Source organism: Oncorhynchus clarkii, chromosome 31 (genome assembly GCF_045791955.1).
Source record: "Oncorhynchus clarkii lewisi isolate Uvic-CL-2024 chromosome 31, UVic_Ocla_1.0, whole genome shotgun sequence".
Taxonomy (NCBI): domain Eukaryota; kingdom Metazoa; phylum Chordata; class Actinopteri; order Salmoniformes; family Salmonidae; genus Oncorhynchus; species Oncorhynchus clarkii.
Genome location: NC_092177.1, coordinates 28429912 through 28453172, shown reverse-complemented (window position 1 = coordinate 28453172; position 23261 = coordinate 28429912). Strand labels below are relative to the sequence as shown.

The following is a 23261-nucleotide window of genomic DNA, read 5'->3' as shown; positions in this document are numbered from 1 at the left end:
TTAGCGTTATGGAGAGGAGAACATTACCACCGCTCAGCATACACACGGCTGAGCAGGATGCACTCAAGTCGTACGCAGATTGCTTTGGACTAATTTGGATCAGTTTGAATGTGGCGTGGAGATGACTGTGCCAACACTGCAGCTGACCACCATCTATCGCTGCTACCGCTAGACTGCTAGGCTAACAGTTCTCTCTCAGCAGAAAGAGGTTCTCTCACAGCAGAAAGACTCAATTATTCAAGAGAAACATATTAGAGAATCAGCCTTGAAAATGCATTACATCTGTGTCACTGGAGACAGAAGAGCAGTAACAGATGCTACTCAAATTACATGTATTTAGCATTTAGCATCATATTATTCAACAGGAGAATGACGGGAGGGAGAGAGAGAGGGGGGAGAGGGAGGGGGGCATTCAATATGTTGAAGTGTTCTTTCTTTGGCAACAGACTAATCACTGAATTTAATTATTGAATTGAGAGAAAGAGAGAGTGAGAGAAAGAGAGAGACAAAGAGGGAGTGAGACAAAGAGAGTGAGAGAAAGAGAGAGTGAGAGAAAGATTGTACAGTTCCTGAATATGGTAACACCAGCAGCCACCACTCTTGAACCTTTGGAGGCTGTCTACCATAATGCTCTTCGTTTTACTACAGGTGACAGTTTTAATACTCATCACTGCATCCTGTATCAGAAGGTTGGCCACACCTCACTGAAGTCCCGTAGATCACTTCCTTACTCCCTTCTTGTTTACAAAGCTCTGCTCCACAAGCGTCTAACAAAACTCACTTCCCTGTTGAAATACACAAATATGAGATACCCAATCCGTTCGCAGGGTTGGTCAACTCTTGAGGTCCCGCTTGTCACCATAAAATGTGGTAAATCCGCCTCTAGTTTTAACGTACCAGTTATGGAATACCTTACAGAACAAATTACACCTGGATTCCCTGGTGCCAATCGAACAGTTTAAAACTGTTGTTAAATGAGTTCACTGAAGTGTGCAGTTGTTGTAATGATGTAATGACCTGATGTAATGTATTTATAGCTGTCTTGTAGTTTTTATATTGTTGTTGTAATGATGTAATGACCTGATGTAATGTATTTATAGCTGTCTTGTAGTTTTTATATTGTTGTTGTAATGATGTAATGACCTGATGTAATGTATTTATAGCTGTCTTGTAGTTTTTATATTGTTGTTGTAATGATGTAATGACCTGATGTAATGTATTTATAGCTGTCTTGTAGTTTTTATATTGTTGTTGTAATGATGTAATGACCTGATGTAATGTATTTATAGCTGTCTTGTAGTTTTTATATTGTTGTTGTAATGATGTAATGACCTGATGTAATGTATTTATAGCTGTCTTGTAGTTTTTATATTGTTGTTGTAGCTGTATTGATGTACTGTTTTGTCCTCAGGGCAACATTATAAATGAGACACTGGTCTCAGTTGGGGTACCCTGAATAAATAAAAGTTCATAAATACGAGAGCCCTGCCCCATTTGCTGACTCCTGGTGTAAAGGACATCATGCTGCTTGCTTAGCGAGTACCACTTCCTCCCGATTCGGCAATTACCTGGCGTGAACTCGGGACCTCACAAACACACGTGACCACACTCCTCAAGCGTCTTATCTGATCAAGCCACCTCAAAAGCTAGCTGATGAGCGGGCACAAGCAGGACACCTAAGGCTGAGGGGTGTCACACTACCCCATGTACTACACTGCCCTCCTCGCCACTTTCCCCTCAGAACAATCCAATAGCTTTCACTCAGGAGACAAAAGCCATAATTTGTGGCAGCCAGTTTAAACTGATGCACAGAAGAGGGGCCAAGGCAAGGCTCCGGATACTCTTAAACCACACACAGGTGTATTTTCAACCCACACACAGTTGTATCTTCAACCCACACACAGTTGTATCCTCAACCCACACACAGTTGTATTCTCAACCCACACACAGTTGTATCTTCAACCCACACACAGTTGTATCTTCAACCCCCACACAGTTGTATCTTCAACCCACACACAGTTGAAGGGAGAGTTGAAGGAAAGGTTGAGGGGATTCTGAGGCAATGTTGAGGTGAGGTTGTGGGAAGGTTGTATGGATGTTGTGGGAGGTGGTTGAGCGTTATCCAGTTACCTGCAGTAGTTTCCAGCGGCTGTTGAGGTGCTCCAGGGAGCGGGAGTTGTCCATGGACAAATGGACATCAGAGATGGCCAGCTCATGAACCAGGTCATTGATGTGCTTCATGCCCTCTTTCACCTGCGTCAGCTCCTCCTTAAACAACTAGAGGAAATAGGGAGGGAGGGAGAGAGGGAGGAGCAAAGAAGAGAAAGAGAAAAGAGGGGGAAGGAGAAAAGAGGGGCCGAGAGCAATAGAGAGAGAGGGAGAAAGAGAACGCATGGGAGCAGGGGAGGGAGGAAAGAGGGAATTAGAGGCTCATAGACACATAATACATGGTGCTGATATATAGACAGATACATGGTACATGGTGCTGGTATAGACAGACACATGGTACATGGTGCTGGTATAGACAGACACATGGTAAATGGTGTTGGTATAGACAGGCACATGGTACATGGTGCTGGTATAGACATACACATAGTACATGGTGCTGGTATAGACAGACACATAATACATGGTGCTGGTATAGACAGACACATAGTACATGGTGCTGGTATAGACAGACACATAGTACATGGTGCTGGTATAGAGAGACACATAATACATTGTGTTGGTATAGACAGACACATAGTACATGGTGCTGGTATAGACAGACACATAGTACATGGTGCTGGTATAGCCAGACACATAGTACATGGTGCTGGTATAGACAGACACATAATACATGGTGCTGGTATAGACAGACACATAGTACATGGTGCTGGTATAGACAGACACATAATACATGGTGTTGGTATAGACAGACACATAATACATGGTGTTGGTATAGACAGACACATAGTACATGGTGCTGGTATAGACAGACACATGGTACATGGTGCTGGCACGGTTCGGGTCAACTCCATTTCAACTCAGTCGATTATGGAAATCAATTGACATTTGGTTCATAACGTTCATCAAAGAATGAGAAATTAACAAAGCATGCCCAATTCCTTTCCTCCGTTGACTGAGTTTATTGGCACTAGACTTACACTGCTATGGCTGTGTGGACTGTGGACCTAGCATTGGAGCAGCTGCCCGCACATACATCATCACCATGGGAGAGATACAACAAGGATCACTCATGGCTTATGCAACTTAAGAGTCAGATCAACCCAGAACAAACAGCGCTAATGATCTAAGGGATGTGTGTGTGTGTTTGTTCACACGCGTGCATGTGTGCTCATACTACAGACAGACAGAGCCTGCTGATATAGTAAAACAAGGAACATGTGCTGGCACTAACAGCAGGGTAAACATTTACATGATCATTGTGAACTCTCGCTCTCTCTCTCTCTTCCTCTACTGTACCTGTACCTGTACCTCTCTCTCTCTCTCTCTCTCTCTCTCTCTCTCTCTCTCTCTCTCTCTCTCTCTCTCTCTCTCTCTCTCTCTCTCTCTCTCTCTCTCTCTCTCTCTCTCTCTCTCTCTCTCTCTCTCTCTCTCTCTCTCTCTCTCTCTCTCTCTCTCTCTCTCTCTTACCTCTCTCTCGCTCTCTTCCTCTACTGTATCTCTCTCTCTCTCCCTCTCTCCCATGAAGAGCCATGTTAATTTAGCCCTGCCTACCATGGTCAAGACAGTGACAAAACGCTGTGTATTAATAAGTAAACAAATAACTGGCTGGGAATTCAACATCGGCCAATCAACTGAGGGGACTTAAACTCCCTTCTGTCATATCAACATGTCTCTGGGGTCGTCTGTCGTATTTCAGCAAGTCATGACACCCAACATCTCAGATTGTTCTGAAATCGTTTCTGTTTTTTAGAAACAGATAAGATGAGCATTCCGGAAGCATTATTTTCTTGAAATATAATTTGATCTCTGAGAAATTAAGCGAATTGATTGCACCCAAATTGGCCATTCTAATTTATAGGATTCATATAATATTCAATAATTATAGTACCTGCTATGGGATTTTTATGAATAATGACTAAATGATGTATACGTTTAAAGTAGAACTATAACTAACATAATTCTACCCTGTCTTTATATAATGATAACTAATGTTTGTTCATTAGGAAGAGGTTATGTAGCATAGACCTAGGAAGAAAGGAATGTATGTGTGTGTCGAAAGAGAACGAAGAGAGGCATTAACCTATGTTTGAACCGACCCGGCTGTAACTGGGGAGATAAGATAGGACAGGGAGAGCCCCTCCAGAGCTCTCGTATCTGGGGGAGACTGGAACTGTCAGCTGAGTGGTAATAAACTGTGGTGAGACTTCATGAGAAAATCCCAAAGTTGGTGTGTATGTGTGTAGGTTAAGAGAATATTAGAAAAGGAACGTCTTTGTACATTCATGGCAGAGCTCTCTAAATAAACATTCATGACTTTGTAGCTGGGCCTCCGTCTGATTCATTCCAACCAGTTTCCTACAAATTCTGGGTTTCAGGCTGAGTAATCAATTCATGACAGTACCAGTACCTAACCTCGTGACAGTACCTAACATCCAATTTGGACCAAACTTTTTTCTAACAATGAGTAAGACATGAGGAATCCAAAGAAGTGGTCAAAAGCCACCCCTGGACCCCCCCACATCCCACGCCAATCCCACCCCAGCATCGAGTATATGTATCAGTTCTCTATGTCTGATGAGTAGTATGGAGCTGTGTCTCTATTGTTTCTTCATCCTCTGTAATGTATTCTCAGAGAGTAATTAGTAATTTAAGTTGTTGGATTTATGTCCCATCCTGCATCCTGGTAGACCAGGGTCTGACCAGTAGATGGTGCTGTTCCTGCTAGTTGATTCTTTGTTCAAAGAACCCCGCCCCATTCTTCAAGGGACAGTTTGTGTACTTTTTGCACAGGTCAGTGCCTATTGCCCCAAAACATTTTTTTGTTGTTGTTATGTTTGTATTCACGGATAGATGGATGTACTGTATGCATGAATGTATATTATACTTTATTTTGCAACTCTGACACTCGTCGGATGTGGTAGGGCTGGCAAACTATTACAGACTACAAAGGGAAGCACAGCCGCAAGCTGTCCAGTCACACGAGCCTACCAGATGAGCTAAATTTACCTTTATGCTCAGCTTCGAGGCAAATAACACTGAAGCATGCATGAGAGCATCAGCTGTTCCGGACGACTGTGTGATCTCACTCTCCGTAGCCGATGCGAATAAGACCTTTAAACAGGTCAACATTCACAAGGCCGCAGTGGCTGATGGATTACCAGGACAGCTTCTACCCCCAAGCCATAAGACTCCTGAACATCTAATCAAAGAGCTACCCAGACCAATCTTTTATGCAGCTGCTACTCTCTGTTTATTATCCATGCATGGTCACTTTTACTCTACCTTCATGTACATATTACCTCAATTACCGGTACCCCCTGTATATAGCCCCACTATTGTTATTTTACTGCTGCTGTTTAATTACTTGCTACTTTTATTTATTTTATACTTATCTATTTTTTACTTCACACATTTTTTTCTTAAAACTTCTTAAAGCATTGTTGGTTAAGGGCTTGTAAGTAAGAATTTCAGTGTAAGGTGACCTGTTGTATTCGGGGCATGTGACAAATAACATTTGATTTGATTTGAGTGTCTTTTAAGTGGGCAGGGCATCCTGACGGTGCAGGACACTATAATAATAAAATAACTCAAAATCAAATTGCACAGAAACACTCAACCCACATTCAGTCAATACTAACAGAGCTCCAATGATAACAGAAACAGGGCTAAGAGAGCAGATGGATGGAGATACAGATCCTCCATAATGATAGTGAAATTACAGCCATCTAGACAGCACAGTGGAGGAGCCTCTTTACAGCTGATAAATTAGTGAGTGTAGCTAGAGGGATCAATAACTTTGGAGCGTTGTCTCCATATCTAATCAATACAGCTGGATCTAGTCGTGTTTTCAGGCACTACTTCATCTGTGTCCATTCCACCGCTGTTTCTTTTTTTTTTTACATTAAATCATTTCTGGGGGAAATGACATCCACAGATTTTGTCTGGTCCTGGTGGCGAGGCAGAGGGTAGACACAAACACACGCGTGACACACACAACCACGAAGACAGGCACGACACACACGCTCACATGAACACACACACACAGCTTACTATTTGAAGCACACACAGTTTGCTTAATATTTCGGGCACACCCACACAGGTACTGTACGTACAGTGGAAGTCAGAAGTTTACATACACCTTAGCCAAATACATTTAAACTCAGTTTTTCACAATAACTGACATTTATTCAGAGAGAGAGAGAGAGAGAGAGAGAGAGAGAGAGAGAGAGAGAGAGAGAGAGAGAGAGAGAGAGAGATACAGTAGAGGAAGAGAGAGAGAGAGAGAGAGAGTTCACAATGATCATGTAAATGTTTACCCTGCTGTTAGTGCCAGCACATGTTCCTTGTTTTACTATGTCAGCAGGCTCTGTCTGTCTTAGGTCATTTAGGATCACCACTTTATTTTAAGGATGTGACATGTCAGAATAATAGTAGAGAGAATGATTTATTTCAGCTTGTATTTCTTTCATCACATTCCCAGTGGGTCAGAAGTTTGCATACACTCAATTAGTATTTGGTAGCATTGCCTTTAAATTGCTTAACTTGGGTCAAACGTTTAGGGTAGCCGAATAAGTTGGGTGAATTTTGGCCCATTCCTCCTGACAGAGCTGGTGTAACTGAGTCAGGTTTGTAGGCCTCCTTGCTCGCACATGCTTTTTCAGTTCTGCCCACACATTTTCTATGGGATTGAGGTTAGGGCTTTGTGATGACTACTCCAATACCTTGACTTTGTTGTCCTGTCCATTTTGCCCCAACTTTGATAGTATGCTTGGGGTCATTGTCCATTTGGAAGACCCATTTGCGACCAAGCTTTAACTTCCTGACTGATGTCTTGAGATGTTGCTTCAATATATCCACATAATTTTCCTCCCTAATGATGCCATCTATTTCGTGAAGTACACCAGTCCCTCCTGCAGCGAAGCACCCCCACAACATGATGCTGCCACCTCCGTGCTTCACGGTTGGGATGGTGTTCTACGGCTTGCAAGCATCCCCCTTTTTCCTCCAAACATAACAATGGTCATTAAGCCCAAACAGTTCTATTTTTGTTTCATCAGACCAGAGGACATTTCTCAAAAAAGTATGATCTTTGTCCCCATGTGCAGTTGCAAACCGTAGTCTGGCTTTTTTTATGGTGGTTTTGGAGCAGTGGCTTCTTCCTTCCTGAGGAGCCTTTCAGGTTATGTCGATATAGGACTCGTTTTACTGTGGATATAGATACTTTTGTACCTGTTTCCTACAGCATCTTCACAAGGTCCTTTGCTGTTGTTCTGGGATTGATTTGCACTTTTCGCACCAAAGTACATTCATCTCTAGGAGACAGAACACGTCTCCTTCCTGAGAGGTATGACAGCTGCGTAGTCCCATGGTGTTTATACTTGCATACTATTGTTTGTACAGATGAACGTGGTACCTTCAGGCATTCGGAAATTGCTCCCAAGTATGAACCAGACTTGTAGAAATCTACAATTTATTTTCTGAGGTCTTGGCTGATTTCTTTTGATTTTCCCATGATGTCAAGCAAAGAGGCACTGAGTTTGAAGGTAGGCCTTGAAAAACATCCACAGGTACACCTCTAATTGACTCAAATGATGTCTATCAGAAGCTTCTAAAGCCATGACATCATTTTCTGGAATTTTCCAAGCTGTTTAAAGGCACAGTTAACTTAGTGTATATAAACCTCTGACCCACTGCAATTGTGTTATAGTGAATTTTAAGTGAAATAATCTGTCTGTAAACAGTTGTTGGAAAAATGACTTGTGTCATGCACTTAACCTACTTCCCAAAAATATATTTAGTTAATTAACAAGACATTTGTGGAGTGGTTGAAAAATGAGTTTTAATGACTCCAACCTAAGTGTATGTAAACTTCCGACTTCAACTGTACCTTGGTGGCGTCAATGTGGTCCTGCAGGGAGTCGATGAAGAGGTCCCCTACAGGCTCCCATGCATCCCGGACGCCCTCAGCTTGCTCCAGGGCCATCGCCAGCTCCTCCATGGCTGCTTGCGTCTGCAGCAGTCGCTCCAGGGTCCGCTCCATGTGCCTGAGTCACACACACAACTATTTAACTACAACAGTTAATTTCTACAACATCCTTTTCAGTTTTAACCACTAACCCGTTAACTTCAACCCAACAAATCACCCTAATAACTGAGCATTAACCCCAAGTCCCCAACCTAACCTTATTTCAGTCATAGCTTTTTCCTTAAACTGCCAGGTGGTGCACAATGCTGACAAAATATAGACCCAACGAAATTTGAGCATAGGCAGGGTAAAAACATATCTAGCCAATCAGAATTATGAGTAGGTTGTAGCCCAATGGAGTGGGCCTGTGTCGTATATCTGACCTGTGTCGGTCCACGCAGCGGGCAGTCAGCTTCTCCCACAGGTCACTGGTTACATTGGCCTGCTTCCAAACCGAGCGACTCACGTTCAGGATCCGTTTCCTCGGAGACACTTCTGGAGGGGGATGAGATGGCGAAGAAGGGCACGGGGTGAGGGAACGGGCGGCCAGGCAGAGATAATGTTAGACTCAATGTCTGCAAACATCAGTAGAAATAAACAAGGGAGAAAGAGTGAGAAATAAGGGTGAGAGCCAGGGAGTTGTTGGAGGGTCAGAGAGGGAGTGTTGGGAGTGTTGGAGGGTCAGATAGGGAGTCTTGGAGGGTCTGAGAGGGAGTGTTGGAGGGTCTGAGAGGGAGTGTTGGAGGGTCTGAGAGGGAGTGTTGGGGGGTCTGAGAGGGAGTGTTGGGGGGTCTGAGAGGGAGTGTTGGGGGGTCTGAGAGGGAGTGTTGGGGGGTCTGAGAGGGAGTGTTGGGAGTGTTGGAGGGTCTGAGATGGAGTGTTGGGCGTGTTGGAGGGTCTGAGAGGGAGTGTTGGGATTGTTGGAGGGTCTGAGAGGGAGTGTTGGGAGTGTTGGAGGGTCAGATAGGGAGTGTTGGAGGGTCTGAGAGGGAGTGTTGGGCGTGTTGGAGGGTCTGAGAGGGAGTGTTGGGAGTGTTGGAGGGTCAGATAGGGAGTGTTGGAGGGTCTGAGGGGAGTGTTGGACGTGTTGGAGGGTCTGAGAGGGAGTGTTGGGAGTGTTGGAGGGTCAGATAGGGAGTCTTGGAGGGTCTGAGAGGGAGTGTTGGAGGGTCTGAGTGGGAGTGTTGGAGGGTCTGAGTGGGAGTGTTGGGGGGTCTGAGTGGGAGTGTTGGGGTGTTGGAGGGTCTGAGAGGGAGTGTTGGGAGTGTTGGAGGGTGTTGGGAGTGTTGGAGGGTCTGAGAGGGAGTGTTGGGAGTGTTGGAGGGTCTGAGAGGGAGTGTTGGGCGTGTTGGAGGGTCTGAGAGGGAGTGTTGGGAGTGTTGGAGGGTCAGATAGGGAGTGTTGGGAGTGTTGGAGGGTCAGTGTTGGGAGTGTTGGAGGGTCTGAGAGGGAGTGTTGGGCGTGTTGGAGGGTCTGAGAGGGAGTGTTGGGAGTGTTGGAGGGTCTGAGAAGGAGTGTTGGGAGTGTTGGAGGGTCAGATAGGGAGTGTTGGAGGGTCAGATAGGGAGTGTTGGAGGGTCAGATAGGGAGTGTTGGAGGGTCTGAGAGGGAGTGTTGGGAGTGTTGGAGGGTCAGATAGGGAGTGTTGGAGGGTCTGAGAGGGAGTGTTCGAGGGTCTGAGAGGGAGTGTTGGGCGTGTTGGAGGGTCTGAGAGGGAGTGTTGGGAGTGTCTGGAGGGAGTGTTGGGAGTGTTGGAGGGTCTGAGAGGGAGTGTTGGGAGTGTCTGGAGGGTCAGATAGGGAGTGTTGGAGGGTCTGAGAGGGAGTGTTGGAGGGTCTGAGAGGGAGTGTTGGAGGGTCTGAGAGGGAGTGTTGGAGGGTCTGAGAGGGAGTGTTGGAGGGTCAGATAGGGAGTGTTGGAGGATCAGAGCGGGAGTGTTGGAGGGTCAGAGAGGGACTGATGGAGGGTCAGAGAGGGACTGATGGAGGGTCAGAGAGGGAGTGTTAGTGCTGATGCCTGCCAACACCAGCATTGGGGAAAAAAGGAGGAGGGGGAAACCGTGAGAAACATTTTGTTGGGGGCAGAGAGAGAGTTCACAGGGGCCATTTCCCCATGCCTGCCACAAGCGGTGGAGAGCAAAAGGATGCTTGCTGGGTGGGGGAGGGAGAGAGGAAGGAGGGAGGGATGGGGGCAGAAAGCCTAGAATGCTGCATTATTGATTTGACCAGATGGTGTGAGCTGGATTAATTGGTCCTGACCCAACTGCTCTCCCCAAACATACATCCTCTGATCCACTCTGATACAGCAGGACAGGTAGCTGCTAATCAGACCTAATGGTGGATACACACCTGCTGGAGACCAACTTAATGAACTCCCTATTTCTCTCTGCTCTCACTACTCACATCTGATTTAGGTGTGTGGTGGGGTGGGGTGCGTGTGGTGGGGTGGGTGTGCGTGGTCAAGTGGGGTGTGTAGTGGGATGGGGTGGGTGTGGGTGTGTGTGTGGGGGGGGGGCAGACCTTTTCCGTCGGGCAGCGTCTCCTCGGGCTCCTGGAAGGGGTGCTGTGTCAGGAACGCCTGGGCAGACTCCAGCACCGAGTAGATGAAGGGCCCCCGAGACTTGACATCCTCCATGAAGACCTGGAGACAGACAGGACAGACAGGGGCCCACAGAAAGATGAAAGCATAGTACAACCACAACATGAATGGGCTCATTATAATACATAAATGACGCATACACACATGTATACACTAATTTGAATACATAGACAAGAACAATCTTTACAGACATGCACATGTTGGCACACACACGCATAAAGACAGCAAGAAGCCACTGGCAGGACCCCGTAGGACTGCCTGTCTGTCTGTACTACTGTTTCAGGGCTGTGAGAGCCTATGGAAGAATAGAAGGCCAGGAGTACACAGAGTATTGGTCAGCTGGCCTCCTCACAAAGATCACCCAATTAGCTAGAGAGGCTGGCTCCTCCTGCCTCTTTACCTGCAACTCTGCTCATGTAAATCATGGAGACCTTAAACTGCCTGAGTACACGCACATTATCCAGATTTCTACTTCACGTTTAGAAAACAACACAATGGAATGAATGACTCCACGACGGCCCCTGAAATGGCACCCTATTCCCTACATAGTGCTCTACTTTTGACCATGAGGCCCATAGGGCTCTGAGAAACCTCTGGGTCCCACCACCAGCGTCAACCAGCCTCTCCCTAATCTCCATTCACTACTCATCTACACTAGGTAAAAACTTGAATCTTCATTCATTAATACAGTAGGAGAGTGACATATATTTCCTCCCTCCATGTCATTTATTTAGGAAAAGTCAGAGGCGCGATCCTCTTAGTATATGAAGAGATTACCATTTTTTTTATGTGAAATCTGCTAGACTACAAGCTTACTTTCCCCCGTGGTTAGCAGCGACTGTCTTTCAGTGCCTATTAAATCCCACAACCGCAGCCAGTCATTCCCTGATAACACCAGCCTCCCTCCTCTCTGACGGAAGTAATTACGAAACCCCGCTGAACTGACAAATACAACCGACGCTAAGCAAACATGCAAAAAATCTGATCTGTGCAGGAGCTGTAGTTCTTGATAAGATTTCCTGCTGAGGTTACTAAGGAAAGTAGGACTTTAACTCGCTTTTCTCATTTTTCTCAGGGAACGGTTGCTACCCTAGGAGGAATGGGGGGGGGGGGGGGGGGTTGCTTCCCTCCCTCAGGCCTCCGCTGCGTTAAAACTTTAATTCCAGTTAAATTTCACACTGAGAGGTTCCATCATTAGCTGAAGGAACATTCAAAATAAAGACTTCAGCTCCGATTAGGCTGCATTATGCATGCAGGAAAAGACGGAGAAGTCTGAGGAAATGGTTTCATTACCCCCTCCAAACATGTTGACAGTCCCCCATTTATGTTTGGGGCCCTCAGAGACCCCATTACACTGAGCTTTCTCACAACACAGAAGAAATATCCAGCTTTCATCATCTCTCTGTTCTGTAGATGATTTGATTCTGCACTACACACACACACTTTTTTGGAATGCTACACACACATATACTTAGAGCGACCACACACACACACTGAAAGGGACACATCCCTACATACCAAAACACAGCAGAATAAATCTACTTAAGATCAATAATTCTCATTTCTTAAAACCCTTTAATTCTCCACAGAAAACTCAATGCAATTTCACTCTCCGCTTTGTCGGAAAGGTTTTAGAGCAACGGTGCGCTTGGGGAGTGGGAACATCTTAGATAGATTATAAAGGAATACTGCATTTAAAATGGGGACATAGAGAAAATAAAAGTGGTGGTGGAAGGAAACAGGGGGGAAAGAGGGGGGGTGGAGAGAAGAGGAGGGGGAAGGAAACAGGGTAGGAAAGAGGGGGGTGGAGAGAAGAGGAGGGGGAAGGAAACAGGGGAAGAAAGAGGGGGGTGGAGAGAAGAGGAGGGGGAAGGAAACAGGGAAAGAAAGAGGGGGGTGAAGAGAAGAGGAGGGGGAAGGAAACAGGGAAAGAAAGAGGGGGTGGAAGAGAAGGGGGAAGGAAACAGGGAAGGAAAGAGGGGGGTAAAGAGAAGAGGGGGAAGGAAACAGGTGAGGAAATAGGGGGGTGGAGAGGAGAGGAGGGGGAAGGAAACGGGGGAGGAAAGAGGGGGGTAAAGAGAAGAGGAGGGGGAAGGAAACAGGGGAAGAAAGAGGGGGTGGTGAGAAGAGGAGGGGGAAGGAAACAGGAGGGGAAAGAGGGGGGTGGAAAGAGGGGGGAGGGGAGGAGAGGAGGGGGAAGAGGGGAGGAAAGAGGGGGGTGGAGAGGAGAGGAGGGGGAAGGAAACAGGCGAGGAAAGAGGGGGGTAAAGGGAAGGAAGGAAACAGGGGGGAAAGAGGAGGGTGGAGAGAAGAGGAGGGGGAAGGAAACAGGGGAGGAAAGAGGGGGGTGGAGAGAAGAGGAGGGGGAAGGAAACAGGGGAGGAAAGAGGGGGGGTAAAGAGAAGAGGAGGGGGAAGGAAACAGGTGAGGAAAGAGGGGGGTGGAGAGGAGAGGAGGGGGAAGGAAACAGGGGAGGAAAGGGGGGGGTGGAGAGAAGAGGAGGGGGAAGGAAACGGGGGGGAAGAGGGGGTTGGTGAAGAGAGGAGGGCGAAGGAAACAGGGGAGGAAAGAGGGGGTTGGAGAGGAGAGGAGGGGGAAGGAAACAGGAAATGAAAGAGGGGGGTAAAGAGAAGAGAAGGGGGAAGGAAACAGGGGAGGAAAGAGGGGGGTGGAGAGGAGGGGGAAGGAAACAGGGAGGGAAAGTGGGGGGTGGAGAGAAGAGGAGGGGGAAGGAAACGGGGGAGGAAAGAGGGGGGTGGAGAGAAGAGGAGGGGGAAGGAAACAGGGGAGGAAAGAGGGGGGTGGAGAGAAGAAGAGGGGGAAGGAAACGGGGGGAAAGAGGGGGGTGGAGAGAAGAGGAGGGGGTAGGAAACAGAGAGGAAAGAGGGGGGTGGAGAGAAGAGGAGGGGGAAGGAAAGGGGAGGAAAGAGGGTGGTGGAGAGGAGAGGAGGGGGAAGGAAACAGAGTAGGAAAGAAGGGGGTGGAGAGGAGAGGAGGGAGACATAGTTTTTGACACAGTTTTTTCATAGTAGATCATACTGGTTCTTACTGATTCGTACTGGTTCATATTGAGTAACATAATCAGCAGGATGGCAAACAGAACATTAGAGAGGGAGACAGAGATCGAGATAGAGCAACAGTCCGCTTGAGAGAGAGAGATAGCGAGAAAGAGATGGTGTGTAACTGGATGGTTTGTGTACTGTTAATTGGGAAGCGGATTTCACAGTGCCAGTCGGTCGGGGTGGAGGGGGAGGAGAGGGGGAGGACCACTATCACTGTCAATACGACTCTCCCCCCTCAGAGACTCACTGCAAAAACTGACAGCACAGAAAATTGGAACAAAGGTGGAAAGAGCATTCTGCTGTAGTACATGACCAATTATGGTGTGTATCTGTCTCTCTCTCTGTGTGTGTGTGTGTGTGTGTGTGTGTGTGTGTGTGTGTGTGTGTGTGTGTGTGTGTGTGTGTGTGTGTGTGTGTGTGTGTGTGTGTGTGTGTGTATCTGCCTTCCTGCCTGCCTGTTTGTGTTCGGGGGAGATCTCACACCGAATGGAAGTGTTTTTCCTGGGAAATGGATAAACAACCCAGGAACCATTGCTAGGAAGGATTTTCTCAATGTTCTGCCACAGAATGAGGAGGAGTACAGAACAAGCCCCTGAATGTGAGAGACTATTTCTCCCCATCTTATATTCTGCACCCTTCATCTGCTTGGCTCCACTACTCTCAGCTTTCAGCCAGTTTTATTCCCCTCTCACATAGTAGCAAGGGCTTTTTAACATGTCAGTCAATTAAAAGGGTTTCAGCTGAGGCACTCTTCTTACTTAACGGCAGTTCAGGGTATCTTTACAGCTTCACCACTGGGTGGCTTTAACACACACCACAGACATCTTGTTGCCTCAGATCTCTCCTGAAGATAACAGCCAGAGTCTTAAATGCTGAAATAGAGTCGTTATTTTGATACATGGCCAAATTAAGAGAGCCTCAAATGAAAGGGGTTGCTAAATGAAAGTAGGTAAATCGCTGAGAAGGGATTGAGGGATGGAGGGAGGGACGGAGGGGTGGAGGGATGGAGGGATGAGGTATGTACTCCTATCTAACTACTTACCCTCTGTCCTTAATGTTAATGGCTATCCAGACTAATAGATTAAACTAAGGGTAGTGTCACAGCACTGAAACATAGTCTAGTGGTCCTATTCATTTCAAACAGGTAACTAAGGAGTTTCTAGGGAGAAACTGAAGGGTTAGGGTTAGGTGCCTTTGCATTCGTTTGATCAATACAACTCAACTGGATGGTAATTCTAACACACATTCTTGCAGCTCGGCATGAACGATGGGTTCCACTCAAGAAATTTCTAACTATAGCACACTCTGATTACTGTGTATCTGCCGATAGCCCACTCAATCAGTCCTATAGAACTGAATGAGTTAGTGCCACATGGTCCTTAGTGCCACAAAAGAAACTGGGAATAAAATAATGTTGGTTCGCCTTACAACAGAATTCTCCAACCCTCTTCTTGGAAACCTACACAAGTGTTGAGGAACAAAGTTGGAGAGCTCTGCCTTACAAGAACATCCTGATTATATACTAGTTTGGCATGTTTGTGTGATGTCGTTGTTTAAAGGGGCCCAACACAGTACCTGGTGGAACTCCCTTTGGTGTTGGACGGCCCCCACATCGCCCCCTATGGGCAGCTGTTCCGACAGCTCCTCGTCCTTGGCCGTCAGCCAGTCTATGATCTCCTGCAGGGAGAGCTGCAGCTTCCCACTGTTGTCGGAGAACGCCTCTAGCCGCACCCTGCAGACAGGCAGACAGACAAACAGACAGAGCGAAACGACAGTCAGCCAATGGTTGCTCATGATACCCAACACATCTACCAATTGGATGACATTGGTAAACTGCCATCCCACAATCCCCCCTATGAAAAGAGCTGCAACAAATGCAACTTTAAATTCAATACAAAAAACGAAATGTATGAGATGGTGAAGAAACATATGAGGGGGGAGGGGCAGAGACAGAGAGAGAGTGAGGGGTGACAGAAAAGGGGAGAGAGGGGAGCAAGGAGAGAGAGAGATAGAGGGACAGAGAGAGAGAGAGAGAGAGAGAGAGAGGAGAGAGAGAAGCAGCAGTGCCCACCTTAGCCAGGACCCTAAAGGACATCGCCCCCAACCACAGCCCCAACACCATACACAGGAGCAACAGATCAACAGACACCCTGCCCAGACCAGCAAGACATTCTCCCAGACCCCCCCCCCTCCTCCCACCCATGCCTTGAGGACCTATATCCTGACCACCAGCCACATCCACACACGCACCCCAACCAATCAATACCCCCCAAACCAACCATGACCACACCGCATATAGGCCCCCTCAGTTCAGACCTGTGAAGAATGCAAAAACCCAAGAAAGACATTTAGAAACCTTTCCAACCAAAAACATAGAGACCCAGAAAACCAGAGCCCACTATGGTGAATCACTAAAACAAAACAGAAAAACACTATGGAAAAAGAAGGAACAGCACGTCAGAAATCAGCTCAATGTAATTGAAGAATCCATAGAATCGAACCACTTCTGGGAAAATTGGAACACACTAAACAATCAATCACACAAAGAGTTATCTATCCAAAACGGAGATGTAAGGATAAACCACTTCTCCAACCTTTTTGGACCAAAGAACAAAACAGCAAAAACATATACAGTACCAGTCAAGAGTTTGAACACACCTACTCATTCAAGGGTTTTTCTTTATTTTTTTACAAACGTTCTACATTGTAGAATAATATTGAAGACATCACAACTATGAAATAACACATGGAATCATGAAGTACCCAAAATAAATGGCAACCTCTCAAAATATATTTGAGATTCTTCAAAGGAGCCACCCTTTGCCTTGATGACAGCGTTGCACAATCTTGGCATTCTCTCAACCAGCTTCATGAGGTAGTCACCTGGAATATATTTCAATGACAGGCCCTGAGAGTAAATCTCAGTAAGACAATAATAATGGTGTTCCAAAAAAGGTCCAGTTGCCAGGACAAATACAGATTACATCTAGACACCATTGCCCTAGATTACACAAAAAACTATAGATACCTCGGCCTAAACATCAGCGCCACAAGTAACTTCCACAAAGTTGTGAACAATCTGAGAGACAAGGCAAGAAGGGACTTCTATGCCATCAAAAGGAACATAACATTTCAAATAAAATTCGACCAACCAATTAGAATCTGGCTAAAAATATAGAACCCATTGCCCTTCGTGGTTGTGAGAAAATTCACAAAATGGGAGAAACATTAAATTGAGACTCTGCATGCAGAATTCTGCTAAAATATCCTCGTTGCACAACGTAAAACACCAAATAATTAATGCAGAGCAGAATTAGGCAGATACCCGCTAATTATCAAAATTCTCATATCTATTGGGTGAAATTCCACAGTGTGCAATAACAGCAGCAGGATTTATGAACTTGTAATGGGAATTTTAATGTTTGTGCTTTTCTTATTGCTAATTTCTTTGTTATATTTATGTGCTGTTCTAATAACCAATTTATTCATGCAAGTGACTGATTTAACAAACCCTCCGTAGCTGCTATTTAGCAGTACGCCCAGACCTTGTTTTCAGAACAAAAGATATCTCAGTTTCAAGGTCTCAGCTTAGAGAGAAGAAGTGAGGTATTGGTCTGTCACATGAATGAAACAAAATGGTAAGGATTAATTAATTATGCTAAATCATGCAAATATAACTTCTCATTTTATAGCCGTATATAAGACAACTGCTGGGCCTGCCCTTCTGTACTTGAACTATTTTCACATCGTTACAACACTGTATATAGACAGACATTTACATTTGAAATGTCTTTAGTCTTTTGTGAGTGTAATTTTTACTGTACATTTTTTATTGTTTATTTCACTTTTGTTTAGCATTTATTTCACTTGCTTTGGCAAAGTAAGAATAAAGTTTCATATGCCAATAAAGCCATGTGAGATTAAATTGAATTGAGAGAGAGAGAGAATGTGTCCCACCTGCTACAGCTTTGACTGCCTCAAAGCTGCTGATACGTTTTGGGGCGGCAGGTAGCCAAGTGGTTAGAGCGTTGGGCCAGTAACCAAAAGGTTGCCCAAATTGAATCCCCGAGCTGACAATGTAAAAATCTGTCGTTCTACCCCTGAACAAGGCAGTTAACCCACTGTTCCTAGACCGTCATTGTAAATAAAAATTTGTTCTCAACTGACTTCCCTTGCTTTTTAATTTTTTTTATTTATTTAACTAGGCAAGTCAGTTAAGAACAAATTCTCAATGACAATTATTTCTTATTTAGTTGAACATTTTAAATATATGTGAGTGAGCACTATGGAGCTAATCCTGGTGATGTAGTAGTGAACACTATGGATCTAGTCATGGTTATGTAGTAGTGAACACTATGGAGCTAGTCACGGTGATGTGGTAGTGAACACTATGGAGCTAGTCACGGTGATGTGGTAGTGAACACTATGGAGCTAGTCACGGTGATGTGGTAGTGAACACTATGGAGCTAGTCATGGTGATGTGGTAGTGAACACTATGGAGCTAGTCATGGTGATGTTGTAGTGGTAGTGAACACTATGGAGCTAGTCATGGTGATGTGGTAGTGAACACTATGGATCTAGTCACGGTGATGTGGTAGTGAACACTATGGATCTAGTCATGGTGATGTGGTAGTGAACACTATGGATCTAGTCACGGTGATGTGGTAGTGAACACTATGGATCTAGTCACGGTGATGTGGTAGTGAACACTATGGAGCTAGTCACGGTGATGTGGTAGTGAACACTATGGAGCTAGTCACGGTGATGTGGTAGTGAACACTATGGAGCTAGTCATGGTGATGTAGTAGTGAACAGTGGTAGTGAACACTATGGAGCTAGTCACGGTGATGTGGTAGTGAACACTATGGAGCTAGTCATGGTGATGTGGTAGTGAACACTATGGATCTAGTCATGGTGATGTGGTAGTGAACACTATGGATCTAGTCATGGTGATGTGGTAGTGAACACTATGGAGCTAGTCATGGTGATGTAGTAGTGAACACTATGGAGCTAGTCATGGTGATGTGGTAGTGGTAGTGAACACTATGGAGCTAGTCACGGTGATGTGGTAGTGAACACTATGGAGCTAGTCATGGTGATGTAGTAGTGAACACTATGGAGCTAGTCATGATGATGTAGTAGTGAACACTATGGAGCTAGTCATGGTGATGTAGTAGTGGTAGTGAACACTATGGAGCTAGTCATGGTGATGTGGTAGTGGTAGTGAACACTATGGAGCTAGTCACGGTGATGTGGTAGTGAACACTATGGAGCTAGTCATGGTGATGTAGTAGTGAACACTATGGATCTAGTCATGGTGATGTAGTAGTGAACACTATGGAGCTAGTCATGGTGATGTAGTAGTGAACACTATGGAGCTAGTCATGGTGATGTTGTAGTGAACACTATGGAGCTAGTCATGGTGATGTGGTAGTGAACACTATGGATCTAGTCATGGTGATGTGGTAGTGAACACTATGGATCTAGTCATGGTGATGTGGTAGTGAACACTATGGAGCTAGTCATGGTGATGTAGTAGTGAACACTATGGAGCTAGTCATGGTGATGTGGTAGTGGTAGTGAACACTATGGAGCTAGTCACGGTGATGTGGTAGTGAACACTATGGAGCTAGTCATGGTGATGTAGTAGTGAACACTATGGAGCTAGTCATGATGATGTAGTAGGGAACACTATGGAGCTAGTCATGGTGATGTAGTAGTGGTAGTGAACACTATGGAGCTAGTCATGGTGATGTGGTAGTGGTAGTGAACACTATGGAGCTAGTCACGGTGATGTGGTAGTGAACACTATGGAGCTAGTCATGGTGATGTAGTAGTGAACACTATGGATCTAGTCATGGTGATGTAGTAGTGAACACTATGGAGCTAGCCATGGTGATGTAGTAGTGAACACTATGGAGCTAGTCATGGTGATGTTGTAGTGAACACTATGGAGCTAGTCATGGTGATGTGGTAGTGAACACTATGGATCTAGTCATGGTGATGTGGTAGTGAACACTATGGACATAGTCATGGTGATGTGGTAGTGAACACTATGGAGCTAGTCATGGTGATGTGGTAGTGAACACTATGGAGCTAGTCATGGTGATGTAGTAGTGAACAGTGGTAGTGAACACTATGGAGCTAGTCACGGTGATGTGGTAGTGAACACTATGGAGCTAGTCATGGTGATGTGGTAGTGAACACTATGGATCTAGTCATGGTGATGTGGTAGTGAACACTATGGATCTAGTCATGGTGATGTGGTAGTGAACACTATGGAGCTAGTCATGGTGATGTAGTAGTGAACACTATGGAGCTAGTCATGGTGATGTGGTAGTGGTAGTGAACACTATGGAGCTAGTCACGGTGATGTGGTAGTGAACACTATGGAGCTAGTCATGGTGATGTAGTAGTGAACACTATGGAGCTAGTCATGATGATGTAGTAGTGAACACTATGGAGCTAGTCATGGTGATGTAGTAGTGGTAGTGAACACTATGGAGCTAGTCATGGTGATGTGGTAGTGGTAGTGAACACTATGGAGCTAGTCACGGTGATGTGGTAGTGAACACTATGGAGCTAGTCATGGTGATGTAGTAGTGAACACTATGGATCTAGTCATGGTGATGTAGTAGTGAACACTATGGAGCTAGTCATGGTGATGTAGTAGTGAACACTATGGAGCTAGTCATGGTGATGTTGTAGTGAACACTATGGAGCTAGTCATGGTGATGTGGTAGTGAACACTATGGATCTAGTCATGGTGATGTGGTAGTGAACACTATGGATCTAGTCATGGTGATGTGGTAGTGAACACTATGGAGCTAGTCATGGTGATGTAGTAGTGAACACTATGGAGCTAGTCATGGTGATGTGGTAGTGGTAGTGAACACTATGGAGCTAGTCACGGTGATGTGGTAGTGAACACTATGGAGCTAGTCATGGTGATGTAGTAGTGAACACTATGGAGCTAGTCATGATGATGTAGTAGGGAACACTATGGAGCTAGTCATGGTGATGTAGTAGTGGTAGTGAACACTATGGAGCTAGTCATGGTGATGTGGTAGTGGTAGTGAACACTATGGAGCTAGTCACGGTGATGTGGTAGTGAACACTATGGAGCTAGTCATGGTGATGTAGTAGTGAACACTATGGATCTAGTCATGGTGATGTAGTAGTGAACACTATGGAGCTAGTCATGGTGATGTAGTAGTGAACACTATGGAGCTAGTCATGGTGATGTTGTAGTGAACACTATGGAGCTAGTCATGGTGATGTGGTAGTGAACACTATGGATCTAGTCATGGTGATGTGGTAGTGAACACTATGGATCTAGTCATGGTGATGTGGTAGTGAACACTATGGAGCTAGTCATGGTGATGTAGTAGTGAACACTATGGAGCTAGTCATGGTGATGTGGTAGTGGTAGTGAACACTATGGAGCTAGTCACGGTGATGTGGTAGTGAACACTATGGAGCTAGTCATGGTGATGTAGTAGTGAACACTATGGAGCTAGTCATGATGATGTAGTAGGGAACACTATGGAGCTAGTCATGGTGATGTAGTAGTGGTAGTGAACACTATGGAGCTAGTCATGGTGATGTGGTAGTGGTAGTGAACACTATGGAGCTAGTCACGGTGATGTGGTAGTGAACACTATGGATCTAGTCATGGTTATGTAGTAGTGAACACTATGGAGCTAGTCATGGTGATGTGGTAGTGAACACTATGGAGCTAGTCATGGTGATGTGGTAGTGAACACTATGGAGCTAGTCATGGTGATGTGGTAGTGAACACTATGGAGCTAGTCATGGTGATGTGGTAGTGAACACTATGGAGCTAGTCATGGTGATGTGGTAGTGAACACTATGGAGCTAGTCATGGTGATGTGGTAGTGAACACTATGGACATAGTCATGGTGATGTGGTAGTGAACACTATGGAGCTAGTCATGGTGATGTGGTAGTGAACACTATGGAGCTAGTCATGGTGATGTGGTAGTGAACACTATGGAGCTAGTCATGGTGATGTTGTAGTGAACACTATGGAGCTAGTCATGGTGATGTGGTAGTGAACACTATGGAGCTAGTCATGGTGATGTGGTGGTGAACACTGTGGAGCTAGTCATGGTGATGTGGTAGTGAACACTATGGAGCTAGTCATGGTGATGTAGTAGTGAGCAGTACCAGAGAGCTACTCTTACTGTTACTGGTAATATGTTGACCAGGTCAACAGGTGTGCAAAACACACAGACACAAATAAAAGGAGATCTATAGACAGCAGTCTAACATTGGATTAGTTGTTTCCTGCAGAGACAAAGGCACTTGTCAAAGAACACAACCTGGCTTGTCATTTCATGTGACATCTCCTAGACACGGGTTAGTTGACAAAGAAGAGAGTTGAAGTGTCTCTTAAAAGCCCTCAAGGAAGGAAGTTTGTTATTTTGTGGGATAACACATGCATGTACGCGTGCGTGTGTGTGTGTGTGTGTGTGTGTGTGTGTGTGTGTGTGTGTGTGTAAAAGAAAAATAGATACTAGAGAGGATCTGTATCAGTTTGTGTACGCCTCTACACTTTTAGAAAAAAGGGTTAATTGGGGATGTACAGTATATGCAACCTTTTGGTTCTTCGGTCAAAATGTAAGAACCTTTTTCAGAATTCTATCACTCAAAAACAACTGCAATTTTTATCCATTATAACAACTCAAGACAGTTGGAAAGAGTGCCTAGAAATAAGCAAATGTTTTAGGGTTAGCAAAGTCGCTTTTTTAATTCAAACATATGAAGCCATAATCATATGATAAACTATAAGCTAGATACAGTGGGGCAAAAAAGTATTTAGTCGGCCACTAATTGTGCAAGTTCTCCCACTTAAAAAGATGAGAGGCCTGTAATTTTCATCATAGGTACACTTCAACTATGACAGACATAAGGAGAAGAAAAAAAATACAGAAAAATCACATTGTAGGATTTTTAATTAATTAATTTGCAAATTATGGTTGAAAATAAGTATTTGGTCACCTACAAACAAGCAAGATTTCTGGCTCTCACAGACCTGTAACTTCTTATTTAAGAGGCTCCTCTGTCCTCCACTCGTTACCTGTATTAATGGCACCTGTTTGAACTTGTTATCAGTATAAAAGACACCTGCCCACAACCTCAAACAGTCACACTCCAAACTCCACTATGGCCAAGACCAAAGAGCTGTCAAAGGACACCAGAAACAAAATTGTAGACCTGCACCAGGCTGGGAAGACTGAATCTGCAATAGGTAAGCAATAGGTAAGCAGCTTGGTCAACTGTGGGAGCAATTATTAGGAAATGGAAGACATACAAGACCACTGATAATCTCCCTCGATCTGGGGCTCCACGCAAGATCTCACCGTGTGGGGTCAAAATGATCACAAGGTGAGCAAAATAGTGTGTGAAAACCTTGTGAAGACTTACAGAAAACAATGGACATCT

At 45.1% G+C, this 23261-nt stretch overlaps 1 protein-coding gene across 2 annotated transcripts in view; it reads right to left on the bottom strand.

Annotated features, from left to right (window-relative positions):
- Positions 1–23261, bottom strand: part of LOC139391199 (dystrophin-related protein 2-like) — a 92213-nt gene that overhangs the window by 44051 nt on the left and 24901 nt on the right. For both annotated transcript variants that reach the window (XM_071138811.1, XM_071138812.1), the window contains 5 exons: positions 15370–15526; positions 10654–10774; positions 8518–8629; positions 8057–8213; positions 2131–2277 (listed from right to left, as the gene is read on the bottom strand). In XM_071138811.1, the coding sequence (XP_070994912.1) occupies positions 2131–2277; positions 8057–8213; positions 8518–8629; positions 10654–10774; positions 15370–15526 (694 nt within the window). The remainder of the gene's footprint in view (positions 1–2130; positions 2278–8056; positions 8214–8517; positions 8630–10653; positions 10775–15369; positions 15527–23261) is intronic.